The 22,255-nt window shown below is 34.4% G+C and overlaps 7 protein-coding genes and 1 non-coding gene across 8 annotated transcripts; 7 read left to right on the forward strand and 1 right to left on the reverse strand.

Moving 5' to 3' along the window:
• On the forward strand, positions 1-3,131 carry LOC126674697 (uncharacterized). Its single transcript, XM_050369182.2, has 5 exons — positions 1-513; positions 1,522-1,558; positions 1,633-1,869; positions 1,982-2,029; positions 2,375-3,131. Exons 1-5 carry the CDS (start codon positions 212-214, stop codon positions 2,864-2,866), a joined length of 1,116 nt encoding a protein of 371 aa, XP_050225139.1. The 5' UTR covers positions 1-211; the 3' UTR covers positions 2,867-3,131.
• A 1,033-nt stretch (positions 3,132-4,164) lies between these two features.
• LOC126672921 (uncharacterized) lies at positions 4,165-5,196 on the forward strand. The gene has a single exon (XM_050366871.1). It carries the CDS (start codon positions 4,165-4,167, stop codon positions 5,194-5,196), a length of 1,032 nt encoding a protein of 343 aa, XP_050222828.1.
• A 4,252-nt stretch (positions 5,197-9,448) lies between these two features.
• TRNAF-GAA (transfer RNA phenylalanine (anticodon GAA)) lies at positions 9,449-9,521 on the forward strand. Its single transcript has one exon. It is a non-coding gene; the product is annotated as a tRNA-Phe (tRNA).
• A 64-nt stretch (positions 9,522-9,585) lies between these two features.
• On the forward strand, positions 9,586-12,727 carry LOC126675249 (autophagy-related protein 16). Its single transcript, XM_050369859.1, has 5 exons — positions 9,586-9,717; positions 10,040-10,169; positions 10,269-10,450; positions 10,550-10,745; positions 11,279-12,727. Coding segments are annotated over exons 1-5 (1,533 nt in total). The 5' UTR covers positions 9,586-9,715; the 3' UTR covers positions 12,302-12,727.
• Positions 12,728-14,323: 1,596 nt separating this feature from the next.
• LOC126674975 (vignain) lies at positions 14,324-16,240 on the forward strand. Its single transcript, XM_050369537.2, has 4 exons — positions 14,324-14,908; positions 15,004-15,239; positions 15,336-15,476; positions 15,799-16,240. The coding sequence occupies exons 1-4, from the start codon at positions 14,470-14,472 to the stop codon at positions 16,060-16,062; spliced, it is 1,080 nt and encodes a 359-aa protein (XP_050225494.1). The 5' UTR covers positions 14,324-14,469; the 3' UTR covers positions 16,063-16,240.
• Positions 16,241-16,440: 200 nt separating this feature from the next.
• LOC126674976 (peptide methionine sulfoxide reductase-like) lies at positions 16,441-17,381 on the reverse strand. Its single transcript, XM_050369538.2, has 2 exons — positions 17,011-17,381; positions 16,441-16,921 (listed from the first exon to the last, which is right to left on the reverse strand). The coding sequence occupies exons 1-2, from the start codon at positions 17,332-17,334 to the stop codon at positions 16,667-16,669; spliced, it is 579 nt and encodes a 192-aa protein (XP_050225495.1). The 5' UTR covers positions 17,335-17,381; the 3' UTR covers positions 16,441-16,666.
• A 2,433-nt stretch (positions 17,382-19,814) lies between these two features.
• On the forward strand, positions 19,815-22,215 carry LOC126671422 (vignain-like). Its single transcript, XM_050365191.1, has 4 exons — positions 19,815-20,256; positions 20,351-20,586; positions 21,054-21,197; positions 21,823-22,215. Exons 1-2 carry the CDS (start codon positions 19,815-19,817, stop codon positions 20,359-20,361), a joined length of 453 nt encoding a protein of 150 aa, XP_050221148.1. The 3' UTR covers positions 20,362-20,586; positions 21,054-21,197; positions 21,823-22,215.
• Positions 20,488-22,095, forward strand: LOC126672922 (vignain-like). Its single transcript, XM_050366872.1, has 3 exons — positions 20,488-20,586; positions 21,054-21,197; positions 21,823-22,095. Exons 1-3 carry the CDS (start codon positions 20,488-20,490, stop codon positions 22,093-22,095), a joined length of 516 nt encoding a protein of 171 aa, XP_050222829.1.
• Positions 22,216-22,255: the final 40 nt, after the last annotated feature.

Genomic DNA, 22,255 nt, shown 5'->3' on the forward strand with positions numbered 1-22,255 from the left:
ACTGAATAAAAAAAAAACAAAAAAATTGTACCCACAAAATAACTATTTTAATTATTAGTATTCATCTGTCTGTAAACGAAAACAACTATACACTTCTTCTGGTCTCTACAAAAGAATGTTCTTCCTCTTTAAGTAACAGTTTAGTGGAGCGTTTTTGGGAGAAATTGAACGCATAATCAAGCAGATTGCTGCTTAGCGCTTATACCGTAATATGGGAGGGGTGACTTCTTCTATGGCAGCTAAGTTTGCCTTCTTCCCACCAAGTCCTCCGTCTTACAAGCTAATTACTGATGAAGCTACTGAACTTTTGCTTCTTGACCACTTTCCTCACCGGGAAAATGTCGACGTGTTGCGGTTGCCGACTCGGAAAGGAAGTGAGATCGTTGCTGTTTATGTTAGATACCCTATGGCTACTTCTACTTTGCTTTATTCTCATGGTAATGCTGCTGATATTGGCCAGATGTATGAGCTTTTCATCGAATTGAGTGTTCATCTTCGTGTTAATCTTATGGGGTATGTTGAGTTTTACTTTCCCTTTTGTCAATTTTCTAGCTTTGTTAGTTTATATTGAAATTGAAGTGAATGTGTTCATACCCAGTTGTTTTTTTCTAGAATTAGTTGTTTTGTTTTATTAATTATGGTTACCCAGCTGAAAAGGGGTGATTTTTGGAGTTTTTGGTGAGTGTTTTTATTGATTGTAGTTCTGATTTTGGTTTAGAAGAGGATGGAGTGTTTTTTTAGATCAAGTGAAGTGGTTGGTGTTTGCTTGATTTAGCTGTTCTTGCTGATAATGATAGGTTAACTATCATATGGAGTTAAGGGTTTTCTTTTTGTAGATCTCTTCCATTAATTGTGATTATCAGTTGTGATTCCTTTATTTGGAAAGGTATGATGGTTTTATTTCGCGGAACCGATTATGTGATTATACCTGATTTAGTTGTTTGTTGAGGAAAGGGGGATAACAATGGTAACTTTTCTACCTAGACTTGAAGAAGAATATAATGCTTTCTGATGATTTATATAGCCCGTGTTTTGATATACGGCTGTCAGGAGATACAATTCAGTGTTAGATTCATGTTTTTTTAAATAAGTATTAAGTTTATTTTGGTTTTTTAAACCATGCAATACAAGGTATTGGGCATAGATCTGTCTTCAGTATTGATCTAGGAAATAGGATTTCGGAGCCTGCCGAGTAAATGCATTAGGTGAACAGAATGCTTTCTTGCATGAAGGTGTAGATATGAAACTTCAGTTATCTGGACAATAATGTCTTATAGTTGGAGCATGGGGAGTGTGTTTTGTTACAAATAAATTACTTTACTGATGGAGCTAAGCATGTATTGAGGAATTCATCTAACTCTATATAAAGAACAGTCCAATCAATTTCTCGTACCTGATCTTAGTATCACCAGTAAACCTTCTCTTTACTAAAATCCAATTGTCAGTTTTCGAAGTCGGCCTCTGGTTTTATATTGGACACTTGGAAGTATTTGAACACTTTTTATCTTTCCATATATGCAGGTATGACTACTCTGGCTATGGACAATCAACAGGAAAGGTAAGCAGTAGGACTTTTCTATTTATTACATTATGCACTGAAACAGTTACTAAAGCTCGTATATGTCGCTGCAGCCCAGTGAGCACAATACTTATTCCGATATCGAAGCTGCTTATAAGTGTCTTGAAGAGAGCTATAATACAAAACAGGAGAATATCATCCTTTATGGCCAATCCGTTGGTAGTGGTCCTACTTTGGATCTTGCTGCACGTTTGCCGCGTTTAAGAGCTGTGGTCCTGCATAGTCCTATACTTTCAGGACTAAGGGTCATGTATCCTGTGAAGCGCACGTACTGGTTCGATATCTATAAGGTTGGAAATTTTGTATTTTTTTCTTACTAAACACTATGTAATATTAAGAATATAATTGCACGCTTTGCTTCTAAAGTTAATGTTGTCTTTACTTTGATTTGGTATTCTCCAGAACATAGACAAGATTCCATTGGTGAAGTGTCCTGTGCTAATAATCCATGTAAGTATTTGAAACTTTACACTATCAATTGGCAACTGTAGATCAGTAAACAATTACTTTGAGGTTATTTAATTATATGGTGGTGTTTGGACAAAAACTAAACTAATCCAGAATCAAGAATTTTTAAATTATTAAGTGTCTGCAAACACTCAAAATTGGAATATGTGTGTCTAAACGTTAGGTGGTTGATCTTCTCTAGCGTATAAAACGCAGGGTAGCATGGTGCTTTCTTGTGTATGCTGTCAAACCTTTATTTTCATATAGAAACACATTGATCGAAAGAAACGAGAATTAGCATATTTAAAATGCCTAGTCTCACTGTTCTTGTTCCCTGCATTTTTACAGGGAACTTCTGATGAAGTAGTCGACTGTTCTCATGGCAAGCAGCTTTGGGAACTGTGTCGGGAGAAATACGAGCCACTGTGGGTCAAAGGAGGAAATCACTGTGATCTAGAGCTGTATCCTGAGTATCTTAAGCATCTAAAGAAGTTCATATCAACGGTTCAGAAACCACCTTCACGAAGAAATATGTCTAGAAGAAGTACAGATGGGAATGAACAGCCTAGAAGGAGTACAGATTGTTTTGAAGCTCCAAGAAGGAGTACAGATCGGAGGGAGAAGCCGAGAAGAAGTACTGATGAGAGAACCGATAAACTAAAGTTTCACGAATACAAGTTTACTCATATTGAGAAATTAGATAAGCTACGGATTCCCTTTGACCAAATGGAGAGGTCAAGGAGAAGTGTTGAATATCACGATAAATCAAGACGGAGTGTCGATGTACAGCTAGAAAAAGGGCGGAAGAGCGTCGACTGGGTGGATAGAATTCGTTCCTGATGAGAATACTAATTGGGTTGTATAATTTGTGTACTAGATTGGTTTTAGGGGGGGGAGGAGGGAACAGGAAAGTGGGGAATTATTTGGTATATTTAACTTGTTATTTCAGAGTGTGGATTTGGTCATTAGAGTTGCATAAGTAGAGTGTAATGGGTGGGATTAATATACTGGGTGGTGGGATTTGTTTGTTCTTGATTGTTAATGGAGATTTCTAACCTGTCTACTCTCTTTGTTTAAAGGAAATGAAGATCATAACTCTCTATTACATTGTTTTTTTTCTTTTTCAGAGAAGTAATCTGGGTTTTTATGCAATTTGAGATGTGTACAAGGATCATATCAAACTATCTCATGCTGATAATTGATATTTTTTCCATTCCAGTTTAGAGAAAAAGACCATGGCATTATTACATGGATTAATGTTTATCATCTCTCTAATTAAAATTAAGGTACCGTTTGAATTGGGGGATTTTGAAGAAATAAAATCTCTATAGATTTTGTACAATCCATGGATTTCACCGATATCCATTGTTTGGTATGGAAAAATGACGTAACTATCCATGGATTTTTTTTTTGAGGGAATCCATGGATTTTCAAATGCTCTTATGCTCTAAAATTTTTCATTTAAATTCAGTTAAAATCTATCATTTTTTTTTATTAGTGATGGATTATGCCAACATTTAATTATTCCATATATTTCACATTTCATTGATTTAAAATTTATTTATTTAGCAAAATTTATTGATTTTACAAGCCTCCGATCCAAACAGTAGCTAAAGTTAATCATAATTATCCTTTTTGGTCTCAACTACTATTATCTTGGTAAATTTTAAAAAACTACTACTATTTTCTCTCATTATATTATATGTTAGCTTATTCTGATAAGGGGATTTCAGTTATAAAAAATATAAAAGTGGATAGAAATATTTACATTTTTTGTTATGAATATAATGTGAATATGGTGTATGACAAAATTACCTATCCAATTAGGTGAAAAAATTTCAACCCTCCATTTTTGACATGCATGTAAATGCATTAATTACATGGTGGGTGAAATTGCCTATAAATAGGTTTCCATCCATGTAAATTTTACAATTGAAAATACTCATTAAAGAAGTAAAATTCCTCCCAAATATTTGCTCTCTTGTTGCATTATTGTGATCACTAATTATTAATTAGTTTAGTCTATAAACATTATTTATATTATCATTAAATTTATAACACGTTATCAGCACGATCGTTCTATTAGTTTACGATTCTCTAATTCAAGAAAATTCGGTAAAGTATTCCAAAGTTTAATTATGTCAAACCTTACAAAGCTTGAATTTACGGCACTTGATGTATCTGGAAAAAATTATCTGTCATGGATACTACATGCAAAAATACATCTGCAAGCCTCTGGTCATGAGGACACTATTAAAGAGGGAAATAATGCCTCTACTCAAGATCGTGCAAAAGCAATGATCTTCCTTCGCCATCATCTTGATGAAGGATTAAAAAATGAATATCTCAGTGAAGATAATCCACTTGTTCTCTGGAATAGTTTAAAAGAACGCTTCGACCATCAGAAGACTGTAATTCTTCCAAAAGCTCGTTATGACTGGATGCATTTAAGATTGCAGGATTTTAAAAGTGTTAGTGAATACAATTCTGCAATATTCCGAATTAGCTCAAAGCTAAAATTGTGTGGAGAAACAATTACTGATGAAGATTTATTAGAAAAAACATTCTCCACTTTTCATGCATCTAATGTGGTACTCCAGCAGCAGTATCGTGAGAAAGGGTATAAGAAATATTCAGAGATGATTTCTTGCCTTCTAGTGGCTGAGCAGAATAACGAGCTGTTAATGAAAAATCATGCGGCACGAACCACTGGTTCTGCTCCATTTCCTGAAGTAAATGCGAGCGCATATAGATCTCCTCGTGGTCGTGGTCGTGGGCGTGGTCGTGGTCATGGTTATGGTCGAGGTGGAAATAATTACAACCATGTCGGTTATAATAACTCCTTTAAGCATAAGAATCACCACCAGAAGTGGGATAAGAAGGAGGAGAAACAAGAAAACAGGAACAGTGGACAATACAAACATCAAGTGAAAAATGTCGATAGTAAATGTTATCGATGTGGCATGACTGGGCATTGGTCGCGTACCTGTCGTACGCCCAAACATCTTGTTGAGCTTTACCAAGCTTCCCTCAAAGAAAATGGAAAGAATATAGAAACAAATTTTGTTGCTGATGATGATTTTGACCACAGTCTAATGCATAATGACTCTATAGACATGACACATTTAGATGTTTCTGATTTTCTTGAGAACAATAATAATGAAAACTAATCCAGCATGTATTGTAATGTTTTTATTATTTACTTATGTATTGTTGTGTTATTCTATAATTTCTTATGATGAATTTTTCTTTGTTTGAATTAAGAAGCATATGGATAATTCTCAGCATGTTGTTTCGTCTAAGTTCAGTAATGAAGACATATGCCTTGTGGATAGTGCGACAACCCACACTATACTCAAACACCAAAAATATTTTTCAAATCTTAAAAGATGTCAGACAAATGTCAGTACAATATCTGGTAAGGTAAAATTAATTGAAGGCTCCGGAAGAGCTACTATTCTATTACAAGGGGAACTGTACTTACCATTAATGAAGCATTATTTTCCCCCAAGTCTCAAAGAAACTTGTTGAGTTTTAAAGATATTCGTCTGAATAAATTCCATATTGAGACAAAAAATGATGATAATATGGAATATCTTCATATTACAACAAATGTTTCAGGTAAGAAGCATGTAATTGAAAAATTACCCACATTTTCTTCTGGTTTATATTATACATATATAAATGTGGTCGAATCACATATGGCTGAAAAGAAAAAGTATTGTGATGCTTCAATACTAAAATTATGGCATGAAAGATTGGGTCATCCAGGATCAATAATGATGCGGAGAATAATTGACAGTGCACGAGGACATCCACTGAAAGGTGAGAAAATTCCCCAAGTAAGTAATATGTCATGTACAGCTTGTTCTATTGGAAAATTAATTGTGAGACCTTCACCGGCTAAAATTGAGAATGAATCACCTTTATTTCTTGAAAGAATTCAAGATGACATATGTGGGCCAATTCATCCACCATGTGGACCATTCAGATACTTTATGGTATTGATTGACGCATCCAGCAGATGGTCACATGTTTGTTTATTATCAACTCGCAATGTTGCATTTGCAAGATTTCTTGCTCAAATTATTAAATTGCGTGTTCAATTCCCTGATTACACAATTAAAAGGGTAAGACTTGATAATGCTGGTGAATTCACATCTCAAACATTCAATGATTATTGCATGTCTGTTGGAATCACAGTTGAGCATCCTGTTGCACACGTACATACACAGAATGGTTTAGCTGAATCTCTAATTAAGCGCCTTCAGCTTATTGCTAGACCATTAATGATGAGAACTAAGCTACCTATCTCTATATGGGGACATGCTATATTACATGCTGCATCATTAATTCGTGTTAGACCTAGTGCATATCATAAATACTCCCCATTACAATTAGCATTTGGTCAAGAACCAGATATTGCCCATCTTAGGGTTTTTGGTTGTGCTGTATACGTGCCAATTGCACCACCACAACGCACAAAAATGGGTCCTCAAAGAAGACTGGGAATATACGTTGGTTATGTGTCTGCATCCATAATTAGGTATCTTGAACCTTTAACAGGTGATGTTTTTACAGCACGTTTCGCCGATTGTCATTTTAATGAAGAAGAGTTCCCACCATTAGGGGGAGAAAATAAACAATCAGATAAAAATATTGCATGGTGTGAACCTTCATTATTGCATCTTGATCCTTGCACAAAACAATGTGAAACAGAAGTTCAAAAGATTGTGCATTTGCAAGCTGTTGCAAATCAATTACCTGATGCATTTACAGATACAAAAAGAGTGACTAAATCATATATACCAGCAGTTAATGCCCCTGCTAGAGTTGAGATTCCAAAAGAGAATTCTGAAAATAAAGTCGCTCATGAATCAAAGACACGCCAGAAGCGTGGAAGACCGATCGGTTCAAGAAATAAAAATCATAGGAAAAGAAAAGGAGCAGAAAATCTCGATCATGCTAGCAAAGAGAAAGGTGTTCCTGAAGAAACACAAGATAAAGAAAATACTCCAGAAGAAGAAATAAATGAGGTTAACCAAGGCAATAACCCAGAAGAGGATATGAATGTAATTAATCAAGACAGTACCCTAGAAGAGGACACAAATGAGAATAACGAAGAAATCTCGATTAATTACAATAATACAAAGATTGTTTGGAATCGAGACACAATGGAAAATATTGACGAAATTTTCTCTTATGATGTTGCATGTGATATCATAAATGGAAACGAGGATCCCGAACCGAGATCGGTTATTGAATGTCAAAATAGACATGATTGGGATAAATGGAAAGACGCTATGCAAGCTGAATTAGATTCTCTTAACAAGAGAAGTGTGTTTGGACCTGTTGTCCTCACACCTAAAGATGTGAACCCGGTAGGTTACAAATGGGTCTTTATACGAAAACGAAATGAGAAAAATGAAATCACAAGATATAAAGCTAGACTTGTTGCTCAAGGCTTTTCTCAAAGACCTGGAATTGATTATGATGAAACATATTCTCCTGTCATGGATGCAATTACATTTCGATATTTGATCAGTCTTGCAGTTTCTAAGAAATTAGAAATGCGTCTCATGGATGTTGTAACAACATACTTGTATGGATCGCTAGATAGCGATATTTATATTAAGGTCCCTGAAGGATTTAAAATGCCTGAAGCATTAAATAGAAAACCCAAAGAAATGTATTCAATCAAATTGCAAAGATCTTTGTATGGGTTAAAACAATCAGGGCGCATGTGGTATAATCGTTTAAGCGATTATTTGATAAATAAAGGCTATGTGAATAACCTTATTTGCCCATGCGTTTTTATCAAGAAATCAACATCCGGATTTGTGATTATAGCTGTCTATGTTGACGATTTAAATATTATTGGAACAGACAGTGAGATCAATGAAGCAAGTGTGTACTTAAAGGAAGAATTTGAAATGAAAGATCTTGGAAAAACCAAATATTGTCTTGGTTTACAAATTGAACATATGCACAATGGTGTATTAGTGCATCAGTCAAATTATATAGAAAAGATCTTAAAACGTTTTGGTATGGATAAAGCAAATCCTTTAAGTACTCCTATGGTTAATCGATCATTAAATGTTGAAACTGATCCATTTCGTCCTTGTGGAGAAAATGAGGATATTCTTGGTCCTGAAGTACCATATCTCAGTGCAATTGGAGCACTTATGTATCTCGCTAATTGCACTCGTCCTGACATATCCTTTTCTGTCAATTTATTGGCAAGATTCAGTTCAGCTCCCACGAAGAGACATTGGAATGGAATCAAACATATATTACGTTATCTTCGTGGAAGCACTGATCTTGGTTTATTTTATTCTAACGATTCAAATATAGAATTGATTGGTTATGCAGATGCAGGTTATTTGTCTGATCCTCATAAGGTTAAGTCTCAAACTGGATATGTATTTACAAGTGGAGGTACTGCAATTTTTTGGCGGTCACAGAAACAAACAATTGTAGCCACTTCCTCAAATCATGCTGAACTTATTGCATTACATGAAGCAAGTAGGGAATGTGTGCGGCTCAGATCAATAACACAACACATTCAAGAATCTTGTGGTTTTCCAGTCCATAAGAGTCCAACTGTTCTATACGAAGATAATGCTGCATGTATAGCACAAATCAAGAAAGGATACGTCAAGAGTGACAGAACCAAACATATACCTCCAAAATTCTTTTCATACACTCAAGAACTCATAAAGAATCAAGAAATTGACATCCATTATGTTCAATCAAATAACAATTCATCTGATCTCTTCACGAAGGCACTTGCTACAGCAATATTTAGAAAACATGTTCATAATATTGGAATGCGCCATCTGCGAAATACATGAAGGATTATCTATGTTGCAATGAGGGGGAGAAATTACGCACTGCACTCTTTTTCCCTAACTAAAGTTTTTATCCCATTGAGTTTTTCTTTAGTGAGGTTTTTAATGAGGCAGTACGACATAGCGTACTTTGGAACAAACATTTTGTCATCCAAGGAGGAGTGTTATGAATATAATGTGAATATGGTGTATGACAAAATTACCTATCCAATTAGGTGAAAAAATTTCAACCCTCCATTTTTGACATTCATGTAAATGCATTAATTACATGGTGGGTGAATATGCCTATAAATAGGTTTCCATCCATGTAAATTTTACAATTGAAAATACTCATCAAAGAAGTAAAATTCCTCCCAAATATTTGCTCTCTTGTTGCATTATTGTGATCACTAATTATTAATTAGTTTAGTCTATAAACATTATTTATATTATCATTAAATTTATAACATTTTTAAATTAAGTGAAAATCAGTAATTCCCACAATCCAATTTCAAGAACTTATAAATTCAATTGTATTGCTGGCTGAATAGAACAGTTCAATAATATAAAGACAGATGTTATATTTCAAGTGGCGGGGATAGCTCAGTTGGGAGAGCGTCAGACTGAAGATCTGAAGGTCGCGTGTTCGATCCACGCTCACCGCATTTTTTTATTTTTTGAAACTCCGTTTATCTTAAATGGGCTGGACTGGGCCTGAAGACACCCTGAACAAGAAGAAACTCCGGAAAATTTACAGACTTGTTCCTCTTCACTATTAAAACATCCTTCTTCAAATTTCTCAATCTCCGGGTTCTGAATTTGCACGATTTCTCAAAAAATAACGTAACTCAACCAAATCATGTAAGTATATTTAATTTAATTATTATTGATGATTATCAGCTCGGTTCAATTAAACCTTAATCAGCTGCAGATTTTGTTTTTTTTTTTTAAATTTATCGATAGTTTAATGTTAGTTTCGTTCTGCAATGTTTTCTATTTTATTATAGTTTCACCGCATCATGTTAATATATTTTATTTTATTGTTATTGATGATTATCAGTTCGATTCTAATAAACCTTAATCAGCGGTAGATTTTTAAAAAAAATTATCGATAGTTGAGTGTTAGTTTCGTTCTGTGACTGATTGAGTAGATTAATTATGGCATATATGAATTTGCTTTTAGGATTCAAGAGGATGTTGCAAGACAAGCAGCGATAAAACACGCGCTGAAGGCGCTAAGGAAGCGCCATTTGCTTGAAGAAGGCGCTCATTCTCCGGCTTATATTGCCCTGACCTTGCCTATCATCTCTCAGGTCCGTCAAGCTGCTCTCGCGGTTTTAAATTATATGTATTATTGTTTTAGTGGCAAAAGCTCAATTTATGTACTTTTTGTTAATGTTATGCAACTGAAGGGCTCGGAATGGAAAGAGAAAGCAGAATCCTTGGAAGGGGAACTTCAGCAGTGTTACAAAGCTCAATCTCGATTATCCCAGCAACTTGTCGTAGAGGTAGCAGAAACAAGGGCAGCAAAAGCCTCGCTACTAGAAAAAGAAGCTGCATTTGCTGATATGGAAAAGGAGGTGACTCAATTAAGGTTGGCTTTTTTACTTTCTATGATTTGTTTTGCCATGTATGATTTTGTCGGCGTCTCTAGTATTATGATTATTGAGGCATATAAGTTTCTGTGCTGCAGGGAGGAATGTTCTCAACTGAAGGAAGATATAGAAGAAAAGTTTAAGGCCTTAGAATTGCTTATGAGTGAGAAAGATGCTATCCGAGCGCAATTGGAAGAGGAGATTGTCAGAGCTAATAAAGCTGAAGCTGAAAATAAGAATCTAATTGATCGGTGGATGCTGCAAAAGATGCAAGATGCCGAACGTCTTAACGAGGTGTTTTTAATCATATCATTGCTATAATTGAAAGAAAAATTAGGGGTTGGCTTTAACCATTCTAATTGTCTTTAATACTTCTGCTCCTAAATTTTGTGCCACTGTACTAGAAAAGTATACCCTAGTTTAATAGCAAGGGAAATTTATAGTTTCTTGAAGGCCTTTATTCTGACGAGGTTTTTTTTTCCATTGCCATTTCCTTTATGAAGAAATCACGAGCCACTAGAGGATTTGGGTTAGAGATAGTCTTTTATTATTGTTTATGTAGCTCGGTTTTGCACACAGAGAAATTTGTTAAGAGTTTGTATCTTTTCTTGTTGTACCTTGCTCATAAAATATGAGTAAAAAAGAGCCAATTACTGTTAAATGATACCAAACTGAAAACATCAAAAGCCATTTCTCGAGAATTGTCAACTATCTGTGTATGAAGTTTATATTGAGGCTCTTTAAGTTCTTTATGTATTTATTCTTCTGTAAATTACATGTGGTTGATTAATACATGTGACTGATTGATAGTTTCTTTGGTTACTTAGGCTAATGCACTATATGAAGAAATGGTTGATAAACTCAGGGCAAGTGGCTTAGAGATCCTTGCTAGACAGCAAGTGGACGGAGTGGTTCGGCAAAGTGAAGATGGTGCTCAGTACTTCGCGGAGTCGCTCATTCCCACTACATGCAAACACAAAATTACGGCTCATGAAGGTGGATGTGCTTCTATATTGTTTGAGTATAACTCTGGTAGATTGATTAGTGGTGGGCAAGATCGTGCAATTAAATTGTGGGATACAAGTACTGGATCTCTTAGCGGAACCCTTCATGGTTGCCTTGGCTCTGTTCTCGATCTTACCATTACACATGATAATAGATCCATCATTGCAGCTAGCAGCTCAAACAATTTGTATGTATGGGATGTAGGCTCGGGGCGTACCCGCCACACTCTCACTGGCCATACTGATAAAGTGTGTGCAGTAGATGTCAGCAAACTTTCGAGTCGCCATGTTGTAAGTGCAGCTCATGACCGGACGATAAAAATCTGGGATTTGCAAAAAGGTTACTGTACCAGCACAATCATGTGCCACAGCAACTGCAATGCTGTTTGCGTCAGCGTGGATGGACAGACCATCTGCTCGGGCCACCTTGACGGGAATCTTCGTTTGTGGGATATTCAGACAGGAAAGCGACTCAGTGAAGTTGCTGCACATTCAAGTGCTGTTACGTCTATAAGTCAGTCTCGGAATGGAAACATTGTATTGACAAGCGGGAGAGATAACGTGCACAACTTCTTTGATATGCGTTCTTTGGAAGTCTGTGGCACATTCAGAGCAACTGGAAACAGAGTGGCATCTAATTGGAGTCGCTCTTGTATCAGCCCGGACGATAATTATGTTGCTGCTGGATCAGCCGATGGATCAGTATACATTTGGTCGGTAGCTAAGGGTGATATAGTGAGCACTCTGAAGGAACACACATCTTCTGTGCTCTGTTGCACTTGGAGTGGACTTGGCAGACCATTAGCCACCGCGGACAAGAATGGAATTATATATTGCTGGACTTGATGATTTGATTGTTAAATTTCCCTGTAAATTTATTGTGACTGATTTTGAATCTGATAAAGGTGCCCACGGTTTAAATAGAAAGTTCAGCGGCGTTACAAGAAAACCATAGTTGATTAGTTGAGTGTAAATAGGAAGACATGAACTGTTTGGTTGCTTGCTTATGAAGGTACTAACCGCGGTATTCGAACTGTAGGCTTGACTAACTGCACCTTCTCTTTGATATCCCTCGACCTGTTACCGCTACTGGCTCCCGGAACTACCGTCCAACCAAAGTGGAAGGCGGACCCCAGCCATTTCGGGTTAAGAAGATGCGAAAGCGCCTCTCTCTCTATAAAGCATCAACTGCTTGAAACTGCAATGGTCCAATTTCAGTGTTAATTGACTTAAAATTAGAGTATTATCCTATTTGATTACAGTTATTTAGTATGAGTTTATTGATCCTAATTCATAAATTTAGGGACCACGATGATCATTTGTTTATACTTAATCTATATAACATTTATTTAAACGATTTAAATGGCGGCCATTGCCGTATGTAAGGAAACGTATCTGACCGTAATGTTATGTAACAGTCTGCCGTGCTGCAAACTTCTTTTCTTTTAAAAATAATAATAAAATATGCAGAGTTAAGTTAAACAAATAGTATAATTTTAAATATGCAGTTCATAACTGATCATGGCTGTCCTCTGTCTACAATGCAGATATCCTTCAAAAAAAGGTTTAGTGAGCATATTATCCAAGCCTGGAAGTGGCAAATTGTGAATACATTACGCTACATCTTTCCTACAAGCAATGCCTTTAACTCTTTAGTCAAATAATTAGGAACCTGTTTGGCCTTCAATTATATGGTCACATAATTAGGAACCCATCTGCCCTTCTTAATAACTTATTAAGTTGATATGCTATTTGCTTTAATTTCTTTATTATAATTTATAATGGAAAGAGGGTGCGTCTATGACATAAATATGAAATAAATGTTTTTACTTACGGTTTCTCAACTTTCTTCTTTCTCTTAGTGCGGTATCCCTATATTAATTCGTAATTTGCTACAATTTTGTAACATTAAAATACCTTATATTAACACAATCATATTTCCATAAAAAAATGCTGTCACTTGTTCTTTTTGAGAGAACGTAGTTTTGTTAAACATAAAGTACTTTACTGTTACAAAATTGAATTTAAGATATTCTCTAGTTAGGAACCAAAATGAAATACCGCAATAGAAGAGAGAAGTAAATTCACATACCCAGGGGTGGAACTATTTGAGTGGATGAAGGGGCAGCCGCCCCCTCAAATTTTTTATTTTTCAAAAAATGGTGCTTTGAAATTTTAAGTTTTTAAATATGGTTGCTATTCGTCCCCTCAAAAAATATTTTGTACCATCACGTCCCCCACACATGAATTTCCAGTTCCGCCCTTGCATATACTGTGTATGAAAATTTCCCCAATATATATCTGCCTTGAACAAAAATTGTAGTGGGAATGAGTTTCGTATATCAACTTTTTACACGAAATCTATCAAAAGTTTCTTTACTTTCCGCCCCAGAATGATGGGAAAAGCTGCAATACATAAGCAAATAACATGCATCCACTGCACAATTTTTCATTCTCTAAAATCATCAAAAAGTTTTAAATATTCCTACTTGAAAAAAGAATTACTTGTTCCACATTTTCCTCCATTATTTCATTACTTTTACTCCTTGCAAAAAATTCAATTTTTAGTTGGAGATTTCAGTTAAAGCCTTGCCAAAGGCAGTTACAATGGTCTTTATTTCCCACTTGCGAACCTATCAAAATATAACCATTTTTCATCATCTTATCTTTTGATTTTCTGTGACGTGATGATTGCGTGTTTTCCAAGTAATTACAAAACATATGAAGTGCTTCTATCTTTTTTTTTCTTTTTATGCTCCACTCCACATGAACCAAAAATAAAAAACTTCACTTATATAAGATATTCTTGTATAGATAAATCAACCCATTGATAATTTATAAAACCTAATCTTCATATCTTCTTTGTATTATTTTTGATAGATTGTTAATGCCCATAAGGAACTTGTAACTTATTCATTTATTGCTCATATTCCTATAGTCTTCCACTTATTCAATTTTTCTATATAAACCAATAACCTAAGCTTCTTTTATTGCCATCAAGAGCTTAATTAGAAATGAAAAAGTTTGTATTTTTAATTCTCTCATTATCATTGGTTCTTGCAATTGCAGAGAGTTTTGATTTTCATGAAAATGAGTTAGGTTCTGAGGAAAGTTTTTGGGGTTTGTATGAGAGGTGGAGGAGTCATCACACTGTTTCTAAGAATCTCGATGACAAACATAAGCGTTTCAATGTGTTTAGGCATAATGTCATGCATGTTCATAACACTAACAAAATGGATAAGCCTTATAAGTTGAAGTTGAATAAGTTTGCAGACATGACTAACCATGAATTCCGAAGCACTTACGCTGGCTCAAAGATTACGCATCATCGCATGTTCCGTGGAGCGCGAGGAAACGGAACCTTCATGTATGCGAACGTGGATAGTGTTCCGACTTCTGTTGATTGGCGAAAGAAAGGCGCTGTCACTGCTGTTAAGGATCAAGGCCAATGTGGTAAGTAAGCCTTATTTAATTGTTAAACTTGTCGATTTAGGTATTGTTTCCGTTGCTTTATAGTTTATTTCTCGTTGTTTCGATGTGGTAAATAGGTAGTTGCTGGGCGTTTTCAACTGTCGTAGCAGTTGAAGGTATTAATCAAATCAAGACGAACAAGCTTGTGTCATTGTCTGAACAAGAGCTGGTGGACTGTGATATTGAACAAAACCAAGGATGTAATGGAGGCCTAATGGATATTGCATTTGAGTTCATCCAACGAAAGGGTGGCATAACAACTGAGATTAATTATCCTTATGAAGCTGAAGATGGAACTTGCAATACTTCAAAGGTTTTAAACTTGATCAAAATCCATGTCCACTCACTTTGAATTTAAACTAGAATTATGGAATAATTGGTTATTTAATTATAATCGACATACTTCCAGGAGAATGCGCCTGTGGTTTCTATCGATGGACATGAGAATGTGCCTGAAAATGACGAGGCTGCATTGCTTAAAGCAGTCATAAACCAGCCTGTATCAGTTGCCATTGATGCTGGAGGTTCAGATTTCCAGTTCTACTCTGAGGTAAGCTTAAATATCTGCATGCAAAAACCTCTCAAGTTCTACGTTTCGGCATTTTAATTTCATTTATGAAAATATTTGTGAAACTCCGAAATTAACTCTATGTTTAAAACCTTTTTATATAAAAGTAATGTTTTCCATTTTGACATGTATGTATTTTATTTGTAAACCTTTTCATATAAATTTAGCAATCACCCATTTTAAACGCCCATTTAAAGGAAATAATTCATTGAGCTAACGGAAAGGTTCGAGTTTGCATGAATTCAAATGTTTCTCCTGATGAATCAAGGGGGTCGTCTATTAATCTGGTTGAGTATGAATGCAGGGGGTATTCACTGGAAGCTGTGGAACAGAGCTGAATCATGGAGTGGCAGTCGTTGGTTATGGAACGACCATTGACGGAAGTAAGTATTGGATAGTGAAGAATTCATGGGGAGCTGAATGGGGAGAGAAGGGTTACATAAGGATGGAGCGAGGCATCAAAGACAAAGAGGGAATTTGCGGCATAGCAATGCAAGCTTCCTATCCCGTCAAGAAAACCTCGAAAAATCCTACACCAAACAGTTCTTCTCCTAAAGATGAACTCTAAATACAATTTGCTATCAGTATCAGCTTCAGCCTCATATGATTGCTGAATGAATAATACTTTATGTTACAGATTCATGGATGATGCATCAATCCAACACAAGTTTACTCTTCAATTATTGAATAAAGCTTTCAAGACTGTACTTCTGTTTCTCAAAGTATTCCAAATTCTTGATCTTGAATTCTACGCTTACACGTATTTTGTTTCCGTTTTCAAAAAGACTTCTAAATTTCGAAAACTCTATATTTCAATATTTTTCATTCCATCATTTTCCGTTTCAACATTTTCATTTCGCGCTGCATAGTTCTTAATCAAAGAACAGCAAATGAATGACAACACTACAGGCTGATTACATTCAACAGAACATTTTTATTACAGAAGTGAACTTGAATATTTTATATGCATATACATACAAACAGCATAATCATTATTATTCGGATTAAATACAAATAAAACCACGAACACGTAGCATAATTTAATATTTCAATACAAACTTTCGAATTTTTGCAATTCAACAAAGTTTCATTTATTTTCGCAATTCAAATCATCAATTAATTGATCAAACTTTCTATCGGTGATTCGAATCCGAAAAAATAAAATCATTAATCTAACCGTAACATCTAACCGGATCAGTGCAGCCTTTTGCAGCAGACTGCTTCGAGCCACGACCACCGCCTTTTTCAAGATACTGCTGATGATACTCTTCCGCTCTGTAAAATCTCTTCGCCGGCAAAATCTCAGTCACAATATTTTTATTCTTAAATTCCGCCTGCTTAGCCTCCTTCGATTTCTCAGCTAACCTAGCTTGATTTTCATTGTAGTAGTATATTCCTGACCTGTACTGCGATCCCACGTCACCGCCCTGTCAAAATCCAACCGTTAATCGAACAATTTAGGTCAAATAATTCATCGATTATGATTTTCAACGACGAAACAGAATAATTTGAATACCTGACGATTGAGAGTGGTTGGATCGTGGCGGGACCAGAATACGGAGAGGAGATTGGTGTAAGGGCAAACATTCGGGTCGAACTGGACGCGGACTATCTCGACATGGTTAGTGGTGCCGGTGCAAATCAGTTTGTAATTCGGGTCGGGAGTGTGACCCTGTGAGTATCCGACTTCTGTTTTGACGACCCCGTGAACTCGCTGAAACGCAAGCTCCACTCCCCAGAAGCAGCCGGCTCCGAATTGAGCGAACTCGTGATTTGGGTTATCGGGTTGGTCAAGATCCGGATCCTGTGCAGGATTGGCTGTGTTTGAAGGTGTAGCCATAGTTTAGTTTCGTGTTGACCTGAAACTGCTCAAAATGTATATAAGGTAAAAGGAACAAAAATAAGTGTAGATGTTTATTTGGAAAAGAAGATTTTTTTGGAACAAATGATCAATTTACCCCCTTCAACTTGGCACAAAATTTTAAAAAAGTTCAAAGCTGGAAATTCGTATTACTTATACCCTAAACTTGTCCAAAACGACTCAAAAATACCCCTTTACTGACGTGTCACTTTAATTAGGGAGTGAGTTTCTAATTAATCATAATTTGACTCTAATTAAATTAAAGACCTTTTTAAATATTTTTCCAATTTTTTTTTTATTTCCAGCGATGAGCAGGAGCCTTCTCGATAAAGAAGAGGAGATGTTGCCCGTTTCTCAAAGGAGAAGCATCTGCTCCTCGTTTTGGCGAGGAGAGATAAGCAGACCCACTAGGTCTGTTCATCTTCTTCGTTGAAGATGATTAGATCTATCGGGTCTGTTCTGAGGGTGTAGATTCTTTGATTTTTCAGAATGTTTTTTAATTTTTTTGGCAAAAGATTATTAAGGCTTTTTCCTAAATCATCTTTATTTTTTGTAAATCGTAATTTTTTAAGGTTTTTAATTTTAAAAATTATTGATACTTGAAACAAATTAAATAAAGAAAGTTTATTGTTATTTGTTAAATTATGAGGGTTAATTTGATATGTAAAGTTTTAAATTAAAAGGATTAATCTTTTTTAAAATTATTATGTATTAATTTAAAATGTTAAAAAAAATTAGTACTATAATAAACAAAATTCCCATTAAAAACCACCTTGGAGAAAGACAAAAACACACCATCAAAATCAGAGTGTGTGTCTCACTCTCTTGAGGAGGGAGGCGTTTTGACAAGTTCAGGATATAAATAATATAGATTTTCTATTTTAGACTTTTTTGATACTTCATATCAAGTTGAAGGAGTAAAGTGATCCTTTGTCTATCATTAATACACCATTTTTTTTAAAACTGTTAAATTGCATTCCTCTATTCTTTTTTACAACAAGGGTGTAACTGAACTAATTTAAAAATATTGAAAGAATTCGAAAATTTAAATTATATATTTTTAGGGCAAATGTTATGAACATATTTACATTTAAATAGAAATTATATAATTTATTACTTAGCATAATATAAATTTAAAAATCTATTTTAAAATAAAAAATCAATTTAAATAAAAAATCTTTTTTAAATTAAATAATATTTTACTTTACTTTATCTAACAATTAACAAATAAATTAAGTCGATGATTGTTTGTTTAAAACCGTCTAAAGTTTGTTTGAGCTTCAGTTGCATATTTTTTTATATATCGAAATTATAACTATATCAGTAGAAGTATATTTGAAATGAAATAAGTTAAAAATGAAAGTATATATTGGGAGTGTTATGGTGCTGAGAAATTCTCAACACTTAAATTATTTGAATATTACACTTGTCAAAATTTCATTCTTGAATTTTGTTCTTTTATATCATTATAATTTAAATTAGATCGATTGTTTGAATATTTTTTATTTGTATAACAACCGATTTACGATGTACTTCAGTATTTATTTTAATCTACTCTATCCTCTTATAAAAAAATTATTTTATATATTTAACCTAAATGCATAAATTATACTAATAAATTAAAAAATTTAATTTTAATTTAATTAGTGCTTTCATAATTAAAAATGACTAAAAATAATGGTTTGATACACTTTTAAAAAATAAATTAATAAATTTAAAATAAATTTAATAAATTATAGTGATGGTTATTATAATATTATATAATTCTATTAATTTAATTAATTTAAAGATATTAGTAATATAAAATACCCAAAACAAAAATTGAAAACCAATTCAAATACTATTACAATTTAATTATTCTATTTTTTAGTTTATGCTCTTGTTGTGATAGATTAACGCAGTGTTGATTGTTTAATTTAATGTATAGTTAATTGATGAACTCTTCGTGCTATTTAAACAAAGAGAAATTGATTTGGTCGGTGGGATGTGTTTCAAGAGTAAGATTTGGAGAGAGTCTAAGTCAAAGTTGGATTATTTTCTGTAAAGGTGACTGAATATATATATATATATATATATATATATATATATATATATATATATATATATATATATATATATATATATATATATATATATATATATATATATATATATATATATATATATAATTTACTTAACTTATTGAATTAAAGGCTAATTAATTTTTCAAATACTTATTTAAATCCTAATGATCTTCCTTTGCTCTCTTTCTCTTAAAAAAATATCAACGTGGGCATGGCTGATTATTTTATTAATCGCGGTGGTCTATTTTTATTCAATAAATCAATCCATTGATATCTTTTGAAACCTAAACTTCATATCTTCTTCATTTATTGCTCTCTGTTTGTTCTACTTTCATTTCTCAATATAAACCAATAACATAAGCTCCTTTTTTTTGCCATCAATAGCTTATAAAAAAAATGAAATCCTTTGTAGTTTTAATTCTCTCATTGTCATTGGTTCTAGTAATGTCAGAGAGTTTTGATTTCCATGAAAATGAGTTAGATTCTGAAGAAAGCTTGTGGGGTTTGTATGAGAGGTGGAGGAGTTATCACAATGTTTCTACGAATCTTGATGACAAACACAAGCGTTTCAATGTGTTTAGGCACAATGTCATGCATGTTCATAACACTAACAAAATGGACAAGCCGTATAAGTTGAAGTTGAATAAGTTTGCAGACATGACTAACCATGAATTTCGAAGAATTTACGCGGGCTCAACGATTACACATCATCGAATGTTCCGTGGGGCGACGCAGGGAAATGGAACTTTCATGTACGCGAACGTGGATAGGGTCCCGTCATCCGTTGATTGGAGAAAGAGAGGTGCTGTTACTGAAGTTAAGAATCAAGCCCAATGCAGTAAGCATATTTTTTATACATTTGAGTTGATTTTTCTATGAATGTTTCTGTTGGTTTAGAGTTTATTTGTTGTCGTTTTCAATGTGTTGAATAGATTCAGGCTAGGCATTTTCAACTGTCGCAGCAGTTGAAGGTATTAATCAAATCAAGACCAACAAGCTAGTGTCTTTGTCTGAACAAGAGCTGCTGGACTGTGACATTGAACAAAATCAAGGATGTGAGGGAGGACAAATGGATATTGCATTCGAGTTCATCCGACAAAATGGGGGCATAGCTAGTGAGGCTAGTTATCCTTATACAGCTGAAGTTGGAACTTGCCATGCTTCAGAGGTTTAACCTCGATCCATACTCACTTTTAATTTTATTTATAATGTGGAATAAATTGTTGCTTAATTAAAAGGCTTAATCACCATAAAAACCCCCCACCTTTTAGCCCCTTTTCAAATGCACCCTGACGTTGTAATTTTGTCAGTTGCACCCTAATTTGCACCTTTGATTTTCAATACCACCCTCAAATACTAAATTGATCTCTTTTTCATCTGAAAAAAGTTAAAATAAATCATCTATTTTTAACTTTTTATGTGGAAAAGTGTTCAAACGAGTACTTTATAAGGGTTTTTATGAATTTTTTCCGAGTGAAAAAAGTCCAATTTGATTTTGAGGGTGGAATTGAAACCCAAAGGTGCAAATTAGGGTGCAACTGACAAAATTGTAACGTCAGGGTGCAACTGAAAAGGTGCTAAAAGGTGAGGGTTTTTTTTGGTGATTAAGCCTAATTAAAATTGATATGCTTCCAGGAGGGGAGGAAACCAGTGGTTTCTATCGATGGATATGAGAACGTGCCCGAAAATGATGAGACTGCATTACTTCAAGCAGTAGTAAACCAACCTGTATCTGTTGTCATTGATACTGCAGGTTCAGAATTCCAGTTCTACTCTCAGGTAAGCTTAACCTAAATCTGTTTTCCATTTCGACGTTGCAATTTCTTCAATAAATTAAGGGTATTAAATTTGGAAGTTTCAAAATGGATACTGGGCATTTTTATTACGAAATAGATACTAAATTTAGCGAAACATTATAAAATAGGTTTTCTCAGCCACGTGTTCCTATTGATTGGACGAAGAAAGAAGCCACGTCAACAAAAAGATGTTGAGAGTGCCCATTTTATAATAGTATTAAATAGTAAATATTAAATTATTATTTGAAAATAGAATTTTTAAAATGTATATTAAATATTATTTAGTTAATAAAAAAACAAAAAAAATAGGGGCCCACCCAGTTTCCATTTCTTTACAATGGGAAGTGCTCAATATTGAGCATTTATTGAACTGAGCAAATCCACCATTGTAGATGCTCTAAGTTTAGTATCCGTTTTGTAATAAAAGAATGTTCAGTATCCATTTTTAAACTTTTACATAGTTAGCCTCCTAAGTTTAATACCCATAAATTAAACCATCAGCAATGCTTAAACACTAATTTAAAACAATTCATTGAGATAATGGGAAGGTTCGAGTTTGAGCGAATATCAGTTGAGTCGTCTATTAATGTGGTTGAGTATGAATGCAGGGGGTGTTTAACGGAAATTGCGAAACAGAACCGGATCATGCAGTGGTGATCGTCGGTTACGGAACAACTATTGCTGGAAGCAAGTATTGGATAGTGAAGAATTCATGGGGAATTCAATGGGGAGAGGAAGGTTACATAAGGATGGAGCGAGGCATCTCAGACGAAAAAGGACTTTGCGGCATAGCAATGCAAGCTTCCTATCCTATCAAGAATACCTCAGAAAATCCTACAGGAATCAATTCTTCTACTATAAAGATGATTACTGAAGAATGAATAAACATAATAAGATTACATGTTTACTCTTTAATCATTGAATAAGGCTTTCAAGATTGTACTTCTGTTGCTCAAAACATTTCAGATTTTGGATCTTGAATTTTATGTTTTCATGTTTTATTTTGAAACTCTGAAATTCTGTATTCCGATCTCGTCATCA

This window comes from Mercurialis annua, linkage group LG3, assembly GCF_937616625.2.
Source record: "Mercurialis annua linkage group LG3, ddMerAnnu1.2, whole genome shotgun sequence".
Lineage (NCBI taxonomy): Eukaryota > Viridiplantae > Streptophyta > Magnoliopsida > Malpighiales > Euphorbiaceae > Mercurialis > Mercurialis annua.